Here is a 15,980-nt window from a genome sequence, read left to right as displayed (position 1 = left end):
ACACTTGTTAGATTGATGCAGACATTGACTTGTACCGCAAAGAGACCTCTATCTAATTCATGGCTTGTCCTCTCAAGTGGTGGAAAGACAATGCACAACATTACCCACTGCTGTCAACCTTGGCTAAATCATATCTCTCTGTCCCAGAAACCTCAGTCCCAAATGAGAGGGTTTTTTCTGTTGCAGGGAACATGCCCAGAGATCCCAGCTTTTACCAGATTATATTTATATGATAATTTTCCTTAAAAAACCCATCTCTATCTAAGTGAGTGAGTGATTAAATGTTGAATGTGATGAGTTTTCAACAATACTAAATTGAAACTTTATTTTTTTATATGGCTTAATTTAAAATTGATAAATTGAAGTTCCTGTTTCGAAACTTACAGATAGATGGCTAATTTGTATGTCATTGATATGTTCAGTGCTAAGGTAAATAAACACTTTTGCCACTTTTTTCGAGTCTTTTCATAAGTTTTGTTTTTTCTGTAAATTATTCAATAAATACCATACCGTGCCATTTATACCGAGGTATTATTGTACCGTGAAATTCTGATACCGTTACATCCCTAATAAATATATATGATCTCTCCTGTGGTTTGTAATGTGATGGACAGCACAAATGTCTTGATACCTCAGGCTGTTGATGTGTCCATCCACTCTGCAGATCTCTTGCGCAACCCTATACTGAATATAAACCCAAACCATGACTTTTCCTTCACCAACATGACTGATTTCTGTGAGAATCTTGGGTCCATGTGGGTTTCAGTAGGTCTTCTGCAGTATTTGTGATGATTGGGATACAGTTCAACAGATGATTCACATAAGAAATCTACCTTCTGCCACTTTTACAAATGGTTAATTAATAGTCAAGTTATTATTTGTTGCTCTTACAACTGGGAACAACAAGACTTTTGTCAGGTAGTGTATACACTATAACAACATGGAAATAACTGTACAATAATAGCAACACTTTGATTCTGTATTTTTCCTGAACATATATACAGTATACACATAAACAAATGATGAGAAAAACAGCATTCTTACCTTGAATGCAATGAGTTCATCCCCCTCCAGAAAGCGCATCATGTCCTTCCAGCTGAAGGATGCTTTCTTCCTGTAGATGTCCAGAGGACCATTGGGAAAATCTGGGATGCCTTCATCCATTTTGTCTCCCAATACATATTTAGCATCTGTGATAGCTGGATCACTCATGTTCTTAACCTAAGGCACTTAAAGCAAAAAAAAAAAAAAAAAAACTGGCAAGTGTTCACAATTTTCGGAAAAAATATTCATGATTTTCAGTAGAAAACAAAATATTTGTATTTGATATTGCAGTGTGTTTTGGTATTGCCTGCTATTCATCCATAAACATTAATGACGTTCAAGGTTTTGTAGACAAATCATAAAAATCAATATGTCAGCATTTTCTATTGCTACCTTTACTGAACAACTACATCTGCATATCATTTCAATCCCCGTTGTTTGCCAAAGACATAATTGTTTGCCATTTGATAACATTTAACAAACACTAGTTATCAATTGCAGGTTTGGAATAAGTGAGTTTTCAGCTATTAGTATTCAATCTGTAGTCACATTTTCAAAACTCTACACAATTAGCACAACATCAGTCTGTTGTGACCCTATTATTAACACAATATATGTTATTTCCACACAATATTCAGTCAATTAACACATTTCTAAAATGCTTTATTTTTATTTTTTTTACACAACCTTACACCATACCAAAATCATAGAGGTTTCTTGTCTGTTTTTCAAAGACTTAAACACAGGGTGACAGAAAAGAAAGCCTACTGTTCCAAACGCTAAACATAGAATGAAGCAACAGCTTTGTGCTGTTTTTACACTGTTTTTGCAGTGGTATATGGTTTTATTTAATTTTTTTATGAGCTAAATATATTGTGTAGTCTGAATTATATTTGAGAATTTTTGTCTTGTTTCTAGTCTAAAAATCTAAATTTCAAACCAAAACAAGATTATTTTACTTGTTTCAAGTTTAACTTAATTTTGATCTTTTACATCTGAAAGTAAAAACTGAATTTTGTTATTTGGCCTAAACTTGTCTAATGACTAGAAAGTGAGAAAAGATTTTTTTGATTATTTAATTTCTGTACCTCAATACTGTAAGACTCTCCAGAAAAGAAAAAAACAACAACATTAAATAGTACTATTTAAACCATCTGGTAAAGTAAACCAAATAAAATTATTGGATTATTCCAATATCATGCAGCCCTACTATATCTCTATTAAATACCACCTTAAACCACCCAAAACAACCCATGAAGTAACAAAAACAGAAAATTGGTTTCCCTGAGATGAGCCAATAATAATAATAATAATAACAATAATTATTATTATTATTATTATTACTAGTAATAATAATATTATTATAAAAAAGATTGAAGAACCATTTTTACGAGTTATAACCTTTATGACATAATATATAGGTAATAGTTCATACTTACACTACCTGTCAAACGTTTCGGGTCAGTCTGATTTTCAAATGTTTTAAAATCAGCTTCTCCTGCTCACCAAGGCTGCATTTATTTAATAAAAATACAGTACACAATGTAAAATTGTGAAATGTTATTGCACTAAAACAACTGTTCAAAAGTAGTTTGTCATTAAATTTAATAATTAAGTTCAGTGATTTTAATGATGAAATGTATGCTTCATTACTCCAGTCTCACACAATCCTTTAGAAATCACTCTAATATTAATTATTATTGTTATTATTATCATTATTATTGTTATCATTATTTTAATAAGGGTGATAGCAATAAAAGCAATAATAACTGGAGTAATAATTTCATTTTAAACTTTATGCCATGACCCTAAACTTTTGACCAGCAGTACAGACAATCACCTTTTTTAGAATTTTTCAGAAATCAATGTTTTTTTTTTAAATTGTACATTTCAATGAACAGTTAAAAAATTTAAAATTACAAAAAGCTCTAAGTTTAGTAATTTCATTTTTTGTAATTGTACTTTTTAATAAAAATAATAAATTATCCTTTTTTTTTAAATAATCACTGTAATAATTCATCTTTATTTATTGATATTTATCCATCTTACAAGTCTTAAGTGTTTGTATGTAAACACTGACAGCAGTTCTGAGATTTTCCTTTCATATTTATAAAGTACAGATGACTTCACTATGCTACACAAACTATCTAAAAGAAATTCACACATTTGCACACACATCATGCACCAGAATGTATAGATTGTTAGACTGAATAATTAGTATTATTATTTTAGATTTTAATATAATATTCAAATATTTAATGCTCTAACTGAAAATGGCAAATAGTGCAGTTTTCATAGTGTAATTAGGATTTCTCCATTATTGGATGCCTTTAAATCTAACTTTTTACTCCCTTGCCTTTGAGTGATGCATGCATGTTATTTCTTATCTGTATTTTAGTATTATAGATATTATATATTATTATTTTCTTATATTTTAGTTTTGTAGTTTTTTTATATATATTTTTATTTATATATAATTTTATTGTAAAGCACTTTGAATCAACTATGGTTGTGTAAAACTATGTACTATAAATAAAGTTTGTTTTACCTTGCCTAATTAATTGGCAGTATTTTGTCTGTCTGCTATAACTGACTGTGTTTAAGCTGGACAAAAAAAAATCTAGACGACCGAGCGAGTGGATTTTGAATTAGGTTCACTGTGTTTTGATAAAGTTAGCAATGTAGAAAAAAGTATCCAGCATTTTGAAATGTAGGGTTTGGATTTGTTTAACAAAATGTGGTTTTGGCTAGAAAATGTACTTAATTGTACATTTACTTAATTGTGTGATGCACTGTAGTTGTGTTGCTGTGTTAGTTGTAATCTACAGTATCTATCAGGCCAGCTCAATACAAAGTTCAATTTAACTCACTGCAAACAACTCGAACACAAAACCAAGTTTGATTTGTATTGGGCAACATGGCAAATATTTTTGTTGTTGTTGTTATTTTCTATTTAATAGTTATATACAAAACCTATCTAAAAGTTAAATACAAAACAATCTACTATAGGTATGGCACAAATGTGAAATATAACATTAAAGCAAACATAAGCACCCCTGAACATTCACCATTCTAGCATGCTAGCTAACGTCAATGTCAATTCACCCTTTAATAAGCAGTTAGGAAAACATGCATTATTATTAAATACGCATACGGAATTGCCGTCCTATCATTTGGTTTGAACAGTGTTGAAACAACGTTTAGCTCTTACCTTGTCACGGGTAACCTACAGAGCTAGTGTACTCAGCACTGCCACTTTTTAGAAGGAAGAGATCATGTGACCGTGTCCGACAAATCAGAGAAGCGCTAATGCTTAAAGGCGCAGTGCAATAAAGCAAACACCTGCGCTTCTGTGAAAGCCAAGAAAACGGGATCGTAAAGGTGCAACTTGAGGAATGTGTTGTTACTTTAGGATTTTAGTTCAAATAAACAAGATCTATTTTTTTGGAGAGTATTATTTTTATAGCACACGGTGATATTTTACTTGATTTTTTTTTTTAAATTCTAGTAAGCTAGCTATTCAGCTTAAAATGTTTTTTTTTTTAATTAAATAGGCCTACTGCTTTAATTCTAGACGAAATAAAACAAATAAGACTTTCTCCAGAAAAAAGATTATCAGGCATACTTTGAAAATGTCCTTGCTCTGTTCAACATCATTTGGAAAATATTTGAAAAAGAAAAACAAATTCACAGTATACATACACAGTGACGTTGCGAGGGGGGGGGGGGGTGGGGGGGGGGGGGGTGGGGGGGGGGGGGGCTTTGGGGGCTTAAGCCCCTGATGTATTGTCAAAAGCCCCTGATCTTTTGCAATATGTTGCACTTAAATAAAAATATAAGTATATATAATATATAAGTATATATAATGGTGTATAACATTTAATTTGTTATCTAAGTACTGAAAATTACGGCGTACATCACGCACATTCCACCTCACGCAGTGTTTGTGTCGGGTCAGCTGTTCAGCAGTACCTGTATCTACCGGCAGGTGGGAGTGGCACTGTTGTCACATGATGTTTAAAAAAATTCCGCCACTGCACTTCATTTATTCATTATTTTAAAGAGCTGAAGTTGATGAGGTAATAATACAACTCTTTCGCGAAACGGAATAGTTCTAACTAACAATGAAGCTTAACATTTGTTTCGACAGTATAAAATGTGTAGTTTTGGTGAAATAAAATTACTGTAATCGATAAAATCTGCATCATATCAATGCATACATGCGAATTAGTCAGAAAAACGTAAATTGTTCTAGCTTTCTAGATATGATATAGATATCTAGGCATATTTATCTAGATATGATATAGCCAGTCACGTCTGTTTCTGTAATAGTTAATTCACAGTGAGCTCATGCATCTAGCATATTGTATAGCTACATTCTACTGTAACATGCTATGTCAATTAGCAGAGGATTATAAATCGACTTTCTTATGAAAATACCTGAGATGGCTGGAAGAAGACATACAGTTGAAGTCTGATTAGCCCCAGTTGAATTATTAGTCCCCTGTTCATTTTTTCCCCTAATTTCTGTTTAACGGAGAGAAGATTTTTTCAACACTTTTTAGTTTTAATAGCTCATCTCTAATAACTGATTTGTTTTATCTTTGCCATGATGACAGTAAATAGTATATGCCTAGACATTTTTCAAGACACTTCTATACAGCTTAAAGTGACATTTAAAGGCTTTAAAGGCGGGTTAGGGTAATTAGGCAAGTTATTGTATAACGATGGTTTGTTCTGTAGACTATCAGAAAAAAATTTAACTTTAAGGGGCTAATAATTTTGACCCTAAAAGGGTTTTTTAAAAATGTAATACTGCTTTTATTCTAGCTGAAATAAAACGAATAAGACTTTCTTCAAAAGAAAAAATATTATCAGACATACTGTGGAAATTTCCTTGCTCTGTTAAACAATTTGGGAAATATTTAAAAAATAAAATAAAATTCAAAGGGGTATAATAATTCTGACTTCAACTGTATAAACATTTATTATCACAGTCGTGTAAATGATTAGTTAAAGCCTTTTTATTTTTATTCAGATCTTATGTTCATTCAACTACAGCAATAGCTGGATGCCTTCATCCATATTAAGGATTTCCTGGACTGTTCTTTTGTGAGGCATATCTGGAATTTCTGCTCAATGAATGAATGAAACGAGCATTACTTGCATTTAAAGTGCTACAATGCCCACATTACCTTATTTTGAGGAAAACTGAAAAAAAAATCTCCCTCAAAAGAAATTTGAAGTAAACACATTTCTAGCATATAAATCTTTATTTTTATTTTTGTACTATTTTTGATAAAATTTTTAATATATCAAAAATAGTAGCCTATTGCATATCAATATTTTGCAAGGAATTGAATTTAGAAATTCCAGTATCTTGACAACACTAGTAAATCACTCTGTCCAACTGAACATGTTTGCAGCTTTGTATCACATTGGATAACAACTCACAAGACTTGTATCTATTAAGATTTGAAGACATGCAAAAAATTGCATTTTCAAAAAACAAACAGAAACTGCAAATCAGGAGAGGAAATAGGAGGCTCAAGAGGTATGATATGTTTCACAACAGACTAGTAAATGAGAAGTGGGATAATTAATTAATGTTTTTTTTCCTTTTTGGTGTTAAAAGTCACAAAGCTTCAAATTTTAAAAGTTAACTCAAAAGCCCTAAAAGTTAACTCAAAAGCCCTATTTATTATTAAACCATTTATAAATCTATTATAAAAGTAGAAAGTGGTGGTATTTTAGGGGGGTTGAATTAGAACATAATTTTTTTAAAGGGGGGGGGGGGGTGGATTGGGGGTCTTTGGGGCTAAGCCCCTTATCCCTTTCGACCCTAACAACGCCCCTGTACATACATACAGATAAAGTCAAAATTATTCTGCGACGATGAGGAGGAAGACAACGCAGTAACACACAATACACACACCACTCTTCTAAACTCATTCAACTGACAGAAATCTCAGAACATTCTCAGATTAATGCAGGCCTGTAGTCAGGAAGGCTTCGAAAGACCGACCCCTCCCTGACAAAGGTCGAGAATTTGTCCCATACATGAGCTCATTTGTCCTATTTTGACTGCAATAGCATAACCCATCGAAATAAGACCAAGCGGAAGCCTCTGTTGGCTGTCGCTTTAGCGGGACTTTAGCTAATCAGTTTTGACTAAAGCTAATAAATATTTTAACTTTATAATGTGACGTTTGGACCTTATTTTCGAAACAAAAAAAATGCACCAGAACTTAAGCGGCCTATATTAAATGAGTTCAAATATGTTGGCTGATATACATGAAGTTTCAAACATACTTTCTTTTTTTTAAATCTTTTTTTACAAAAGGCTAGAAAAGTTGTGAAGCTTTACATTATGCTTATTAGTAGTAGTAGCTATCATCATTAATTTTTTTTCATCCGACTATCCAAGCCAGCAAAAAATGCTACTTAAAATGTCACTAAAATTCAGTATTTAAATCTCATAATTAAATAGAAAATGAGGCATATAAAGGTCCACTTTTTGAAAAAAAAAAAAAAAAAAAAAAAAACGTCCTTTCACCAGGCTGGCTATATGATGTTTGTATAAAAACTTCATTATTTTAAGGAAGTGTTTTGAAAATAAATGCCAAAGTTTCTAGAAATTATAGGTACATTAAGTTTATATAATACATATATCATAGGCTACATAATATACAAATAATATAGTATATTTAACCGTATAAAGTAAATAATTATATGAACAACCCCATTGGCTCACATCACCGTACAGCTATATCTCTTCCCGATTTTCAAGTTCAAAATTAATATCATAATAAAAAAAATTAGACGGCGACAGTAGTAATTATGATACGGCACCTGTCAAAAAGTTTGATGGATTGTAGCCCCGCCCCTAAGGCGGGACTTCCGGTCTAAGCACCGCCCCTTTTATATAAACTTTATAGTTCCGGTAATTAGATTCTTATCGTTTTTATATAAAATAATAATTCCGTTAATTAGATTCTTATCGGTTTAATATAAAATAATAGTTCCGGTAATTAGATTTTTATCAATCTAATTAAATTAATAGTTTATTACCGATGATTAGATTTTAATCAAACAGTATTATATTAAGTTATATAAAATTAATATTTTATTAAATAAAATTATGTATTGTATTATATTATATCATATTAAGTTATATAAAATCATTATTTTATTAACTTATATTGTAATTATATCATATTATATAATATTATTATATTATATTATTATTATAATATTTATATTAGATATTAAATTAATTTATATTATATTATATATCATTATTATTCTATTCTATTAGATTATATTAGATTATATTATTTTATATTATATTATACTATATTATATTATATTATAATTAATAAACTATTAACATAAACATTTCTTTATGTTCATACCGATGTTTCCTCTGTGTCTCAGTCTGGGCCTGAGCGTGTGAGTGTGTGATGATAAGGAAAACTTTGGATAACATCCCGTCAACTGCTTGTGAAAGATAGATTTATATCAGATGTAGAATATGTATATCTGATTGTATGTGTTGGGTGTCTCCCACTAACTACTATATGTTGTTAGGTGATTAGAAAGTGTGCTGATATCTATATGTCCACATGCAGTCAACTGTATGCATATGTATGTGTTTGTGTGCGTGCGTACGTGCGTGCGTGCGTGCGTGCATGTGTGCGCCCTCGAGCGAACTTGGGTCTGGCTTTGTATGCTTGAATCCAACGACACAGTATTTACTAAAAATACTCATTAATAGGTTATGTTGTTTTTCACATTATTACTACAATAATACATATTTTAAGACACACAAACATTTTGATGTATCTTTGTCGGAGTATTAAATTAAAATATGTTTACAATATTTTTTGTCGCCTTAGTCCCTTTTTAATTCCTGGGTGGACACAGCGGAATGAACCGCCAACTTAACCAGCAAGGTTTTGCGCAGCGTATGCCCAGCGTATGCAACCCATCTCTGGGAAAATGTTTACAATATTAATCCAGTAAGTAACACATCTTAATCTTTATTGACAATAAATTGTCACACCTTTTAAAACAACGTTATCTAAAATGTAATATTCTAAAATGTTGAAAAACACAGATGTAAATTCAAGTTGTCTTTATAATTAATAAAAACTTTTATTATGAAAAACAATTTAAAATGAAAGTTTTTCCTTTGACTAACATGTTTTCATGTTAGTGCTTTGAGCACTGGTCATCACTGGTGTTGGTTTAAAAAATCAACATAAAATATTTACTAAAAAGGACTTATCAGTCTTTAGACATTATTGTTATTTCTGTTTCAAAAGATAAATAAAATGTAATTTTATTACAATAAATTGTAGTAATTGCATTACTAGACAACTTAGTTACTGAATTTTAAATTCAAACTGTTTTTAATTCATTGCAAATACTTGATCATATAAAGACAAATATGTTAATTATACTGAATAATGGAATAACACTGATATTTATTTTAAGAAGAAAATTGGCTATCTAAAAACAGTACAGCTCCAGCCCTTAGTTAAATCTACTTAATGTTTTATAGTAAAATTTTCTAGTTTATCTACTGAATCCACTATTTACATGTTCATACAATAGTGTCAATCTAGTAAGTTTACAAATTTGTCAAAATTAGTCAAGTTTAAAAGTAGTTCTTGAAAGTAGACTGATTACTTTTTTACAGGGTAAATGATGCTTTTCTTCTACCAATATATTTAATCAAGATTATTGTCACTACACACAATTTGTTGGGAGTGTATATGTTTCTTTAAACAATGTTTTTTATTGGCAAACACATTTTCAAATGATCAAACTAAAATCTAACGGAATGTTTTTCACTCTGAATATGAAAGCTTTATCTGTGCATTTCACTTGGAAAAGTGATGTTTAAAATACTATTCATTAAACTTACTGCATGACTGGAGTTTTATTTTTTACAAACCAATAGCATTGACCTAATTCAAGCTTTTGATTTTCCACTCTGTAGCACTTTTTCAACACAAAATGTAAACGTTTTATGCATGTGCTAAAAATCTGTAATTTTGCACCACTGTCACAGTTTGTATGTAACAAAGCATACATGTTTTTAAAACTGTCAGTTTTCAAAAGTTACTTAACGTTGTCTCCTTTCTTCTGGAGTTTTTAGGAACAACAGTGTTTCATTTGTGGGGGAAAGAAAAAAAAGGTGATGTTTTGAATTACATTGGTTACACCAATATGGTGTAAAGGTTAGAAGTTGGGGTTTCATCCAGACGGCTGGGGCTCAACGCCTGATTTTTTAATGCTTTTTAACCTCTAAAGTGTCCCAAGTAACATTAATAACAACACTTAGCCACAATTATTTGTATCGTAGTTGAATGCTACACTCAATACTGCCAGCAAAACACAATAATAACAAAGAGTAAACACTTTCTTATTTTAAGAATACTTTGCAGTAAACTTTAATGCATTAGTAAGTTTATTTTATCCACCTTCTGATGCAGAATGTTTTTGAAACATTTAATTATGTTTTTATGACCACAGGCATCACACCAAAATATTTGACCTAATTCAAGTAACCAGTGCTGCAGTTTTTAATCTCAAAATGTCTTTACAAACTTTTTTGAGTATGTGTTAAAAGTCTAATTTTACACAACTCTTATAGCGTCCGTTACAATGCATACAGTAAATGTCACAATAACCATTTCTACTGCCAATTATCTTTTGGTGTCTAATTCTTCACAATATTTTTTCACGAGTACTATGAATCTACAAAGGCAAGGCAAGGCAAGACAAGGCAAGTTTATTTCTATAGCACATTTCATACACAGTGGTAATTCAAAGTGCTTTACATAAACAGGAATAAAAGAGACAAGTATAAGAAAAATAAAACCAAATAATGAAAAATATTTAAAAAAATGATAAAAACAGATCAAATGTTTTAAAACAAGTTTTAAAAGAATGAAAAGAAGAGAAAAACATATTAGTGTGATCTGACAATAGTGCGATCTGTCTACAAAACTAAAAGAATAGTTGCCACTAAATCTGCATTAATATCTTGTTCAACAGTGTCTAATGTACTGTGTATTAAAACTGTATTCTTTTGAACTGTCATGAAAGTTTGCGTTGTGAATGTTTTGGTTTTAAACCAGAGACAACCAACAATATTATGTATACCTTTTGTTCAAATACTTTTTCAAATGAAAGATAAATTATGAAATTGTATGTCAGTGCATCTTTAAAACTAAATTGGGCAAAAAAAATGTAGGTTGTCTTTCTAAACTGACTACAAAACCGTTATACATGAGAACTGTGTGTTATTGGGTTGACTTAAACGTTAACCAACTTTAATAAATGTTCTACAGTTTATACATTTGCTTTAAACAAGTGACCAGTCCTTGACACACTATGCAACATTCTAATTTTCTAAATATTTAAATATACATTTGGCATAAATACAGGGCTTTAATCAGTTTGATAATCTTTCTATGATTTGTTTCACACCATCATGTTTTGCACCAAGCTCAATTTTTTACTTTTTTACAGGAAAGGCATAGACACTTGAGTTGATAAACTTTTATTTCAAGTAAATATACACTGAAATAGAGTAGTACATAATGAACAAACATGGATTGCATTACCATAATAAAGACAAATTAACCAAGAAAAAAAAATACATATATACAGTCATACGTTGAAGAAAAAACAGGGTACACCAGAACAATAACGACATTACTGAATATCTAACCAACAAAGAAATGCTACTAAAAGCATTCTGTCATGTTCTAGTATGTGGCTGGTCATAACTTCCACAATCTCAGCAATATTTGTTATTTTGTTTTGTGAAACCAGTGACACACAAATATCTATTATATATGTAGACATACATAGAACCTGCCTTACCCCCATCTCATCACTCAATTCAGTCAGCACCTCCGGAATTTTTGTATTGGTTGCACAGACAGCACCATTGCTATGAAAACACAGGTGTGTCAAATGATTTATCGTATCGGCCCATGAGTTTAAGGTCCCTCTCACAACGTCCATTTCTCTCTTGAGATTTTTTACACGTTTGCCATCTCCTGTACAATCATGTTTAGAATCACACGCATCATTAATGATCTTCTCCAGAAGAAAAACCATATGGTCCCTATTATGCTGATTAAACATGTTGTCCACAATAGACCTTATTTGACAATCAAAAACAGGGTTGCACTCGTACTCGGACCTTTCATGCGCAACACCGTCAGTATTTTCAGAACAATAGCAATCAACCATCTTTGCATGGTGGCTGTCAGAAAAAAATCTGAAAATATTTTTAAGAAAACGTTTTTTCTTTAATCACAAAACAAAGTTTTAACCCATAATCTGTGTAGATCATATAAAGGAGTACCTTAAAGATGCGGCCTGTGTCCTTAAACAGCGATAGTTCAGCCCTAATAGTTCAGTGCAAACAAGACCAAAGTAGGGACTGTGGTCCTCAAAGATAGTACCTTTTTATGTCTTTAATCTTCTTTTTACTCCTGATCAATTGGTTATTGTAGAAAGCTTTAGGATCAGTGACTGTAGCCAGAAGCATTACTCCTTGGTAGCTAGAAGTAATAATGGGTGCTTTATCTACACATTCAAACAGGCCCGCCTTCACTCACGGGGCGGTACTATGAACATCTGCTATGGTGTCATAAAACTCATGATAGTTGACTTCTTGTCTTTTATTTAAGACATAGGCGTGATGATGTAGGGATACCTATTTTAAAAATAAAAATAAAAATACAGAGTCATACCGTAAATATATTCACAATGAAAGATTTTAGAGAACTAATATTATAGATTTTTTACATTTCATGGAAGTTTTAGGTTGACAAAATATAATGCACAGCTGAAGTCATGTCAAAACTCATTGCCAAAATGGACAATACAATTCATTTGAGTTTTTTAAAGCAAATATGTACAGTCTTTTCAACATTACTCTGCAGTTTGAATTGTTCAATACAATTATTTATTTGGATTCCTATTAGGGCTCAAAGCAGTCACATATTTAACTGAAATTTGCATCTTTCATGATAGTGTTCTTTTTCAAAGAATGATTGAGAAGAAATAGGATTACATCTACACTTGCATATTCATTTTGAAATTTAAGTGAAACATACTTGTAAGAAAATACAATTAAATTTATGAAATAACCCATATTCCATAACTTATTACAATGCCTTTGAGGTCAAGAAAGAGATCAAGTTTAGGACCCATTACCTCATATTTGGTTATTAGATAAGTTATTTTAAAAAGTCAAGTTTGGTTAAAAACCTAGGCTTTCTTAAATTTGTTCTGTTAAAACATAAAGAAATGTTAAAAAATCAAGTTATGCATTATACGTTCTGGAGATATATAAACATACACTTTACCATCAGATAATCTACGAATAACAATATTCACCAATTTTATACAAAGGGTACCAAAACCGTTTGCTTATGTTTGTTGCAGAGTAGCAATAAGATGTTTTTTTGTTTTATTTTTATGTTATGTGATACTAAATCTATTTTCTGGCCTATAATTTTAGTGATATACTTATGATAAAGTTGAAATAAAAAAGCTAATACATTTAGTTAAACATCATGTGCTTGACATTTTGGTAAATAGTTAAAGCTTCTGATTGTACTAATTTAATATTTAGCATTTTGAAAGGTAAATATGTGTCAGGGTATGTAAAGCTGACACCTCTAACTTGTTTGGTTGAGATTTGTGGAATGTTTCCACAAATTGAAATATTAAAGTGTTTTTCTTATTCACTATTCTGCAACTTTGATGCAACATTGTAACAGTGTTAGAAATATACAAAAGTACATGTCATGCTGTTTTGTAAAAACAGACAGTCATATCAGTAAAGAACTACACTTCCTGAGACAAACATTTTGTTTTGCTGTAAATGTAAAATTTTTTAATGTATCGGTCAGGATGTAAGCATACAACTTACATATAACTGACTTTTTGTACGACAATCTTTCGATGAACATGTTTACATTATATTGTGACATTTTTAGAGTGGTATTTGAAATAGTTACAATATCACAGATGTAAAGTACTCGAACAATGTATGAACAATGTTAGCTGATTGCTGTACTTAAGTACTACTTTTATGTTTTGTACCCTACTTGAGTACAGTTAAAATTAATGTTTACTTTTACTTCATTACTTTTTTAAAAACAGTATTTTTTTTTTACAACTTTCAATTTTATTTATTCTCAAAAAAAAAGTTCCTCACTCCTAACAAAACGACAAAGCTGCTTAAATTAATGTTATTTACTTTGTAATTGACATTCATTTCAATATTCCATCAAACTGGTCAGACATGCTCTTCGATTGTTTAGAAGTCATGTCCTGTCACATTGAGCTCTACAATACACATCAACCCCAGTAAGTCTGCTATCAGTACACTTCTGTTAAGCAGTTCATAAGAAAATATACATTCAGTCCATTCTCTGTGTACACATCCACATAATTTTATTTAGATGCCGCACAGAAATAAACTTAAACCTCACTTAAGTATATTTAAACTTATACAAACAGAAAGCGTTTAGTTATTTGTCCTACAGTATGCTTAATCATTGTTTTACGCGTACAATTTTATTACAGTACGTGTTCTAAGTACATTTGGTTAGTAGTTATTTTGACACCCTTTGATTAATTGGGCACATTATTTTTCTACATAATGTTATAGACACATGTATTAAGACAGAGAATAAATTAGTTTGAGTCGACTTAACTGAAATGAACTCCGAACATGTCAAATCTTTACAAAAGACGGTAATCTTATAATTACACAAATTTAACTGCTTACTGCAGTGAGAAAAATATTAAAATGAAATCACAAAAACATTAAAAGTATACATGCAGCTACACAAAAGACCTGAATACTGTCGATATTTACATGTTTACTGTGTTCTTTTTATTATAGAGTATACTGTAAAAGTATAATTTCAAGTGTGACAGCAGTAAACATTAAGCACACAAGTAGCTAACTATAACATTTTATTTATACATCCTGTCAACTTATAAGAATAGTAGTAGTTCACTTATACTTGTAGTAGATAAATAGTTTGTGCTGGAAATGATGCAATGAAATGTAGCATTTATGTCTCCACTTAAACCATCCATATGAGAACTGGCGGTGCTGCATGCTCAATGCTTCAACATTTGCACCACAGGTCTGACTTTCCAAACAATTTAGCGTTATAATTTTTAGTGATACAGTGTCCATAGTGCTCTAGTGTCTTGAAACTTGCAAGAGCACTGCTAGTGTAGCCTTGGTTAACTAGTAGTACACATAGCAGTTACAACTAGGGATAGTTTGTTATTGAAAACATGTCATGCAATTTGTAGTAGCCTATTTAGAAAACAACTAAAGTAACCGCTGAGCACTTTTTCTCAGAATAAGTGCTCTGTTAGATTACCTGTGGATTTTGAAAATGTTTATAATTTAATAAAAATTATAAACATTATTAAAAAATTATAAAAATAATTGTAATAAAAATAACAAAAGCTTCAAACATTATTCAAACATGTAATGAACTTACACAGTCATATGGTTAAAGTATACTTGTTGCTAATCAAATATAGCCATAAAAGTACATTAAATACCCAAGAGAATATGCTGTAGTACAAATTATTTACATAATAAAATATACCAAATTTTACAAATTTATTTACAAATATACCAAATTTAATATTTCAAAATATGGCATTTCAAGATAGCAAATAATTAGTTACATTGAATTATACAGGCTCTTTTGTGTAGCTGCATGTATACTTTTAATGTTTTTGTGATTTCATTTTAATATTTTTCTCACTGCAGTAAGCAGTTAAATTTGTGTAATTATAAGATTACCGTCTTTTGTAAAGATTTGACATGTTCGGAGTTCATTTCAGTTAAGTCGACTCAA

At 30.7% G+C, this 15,980-nt stretch overlaps 2 protein-coding genes across 5 annotated transcripts in view; both read right to left on the bottom strand.

Moving 5' to 3' along the window:
• acox3 (acyl-CoA oxidase 3, pristanoyl) overlaps positions 1-4,310 on the bottom strand; it is a 45,631-nt gene extending 41,321 nt beyond the window's left edge. For 2 of the 4 annotated variants that reach the window (XR_012382360.1, XM_068222211.1), the window contains exons 1-2: positions 4,256-4,310; positions 1,045-1,221 (exon numbers count right to left, since the gene is read on the bottom strand). Coding sequence is in view for 2 of the 4 variants with exons in the window: in XM_068222211.1 (XP_068078312.1) it covers positions 1,045-1,212 (168 nt within the window). In the remaining 2 variants the exon portion in view is untranslated. Of the gene's footprint in view, positions 1-1,044; positions 1,230-4,255 lie in introns of all 4 variants that reach the window. The other 2 variants (XR_012382359.1, NM_213147.2) reach the window with 2 other exon arrangements.
• Positions 1-15,980, bottom strand: part of stim2b (stromal interaction molecule 2b) — an 860,843-nt gene that overhangs the window by 677,238 nt on the left and 167,625 nt on the right. The window lies entirely within an intron of this gene.

This window comes from Danio rerio, chromosome 7 (assembly GCF_049306965.1).
Source record: "Danio rerio strain Tuebingen ecotype United States chromosome 7, GRCz12tu, whole genome shotgun sequence".
Taxonomy (NCBI): domain Eukaryota; kingdom Metazoa; phylum Chordata; class Actinopteri; order Cypriniformes; family Danionidae; genus Danio; species Danio rerio.
The sequence above is the reverse complement of the archived record's forward strand: the minus strand, read 5'-3'. Positions and strand labels throughout refer to the sequence as shown.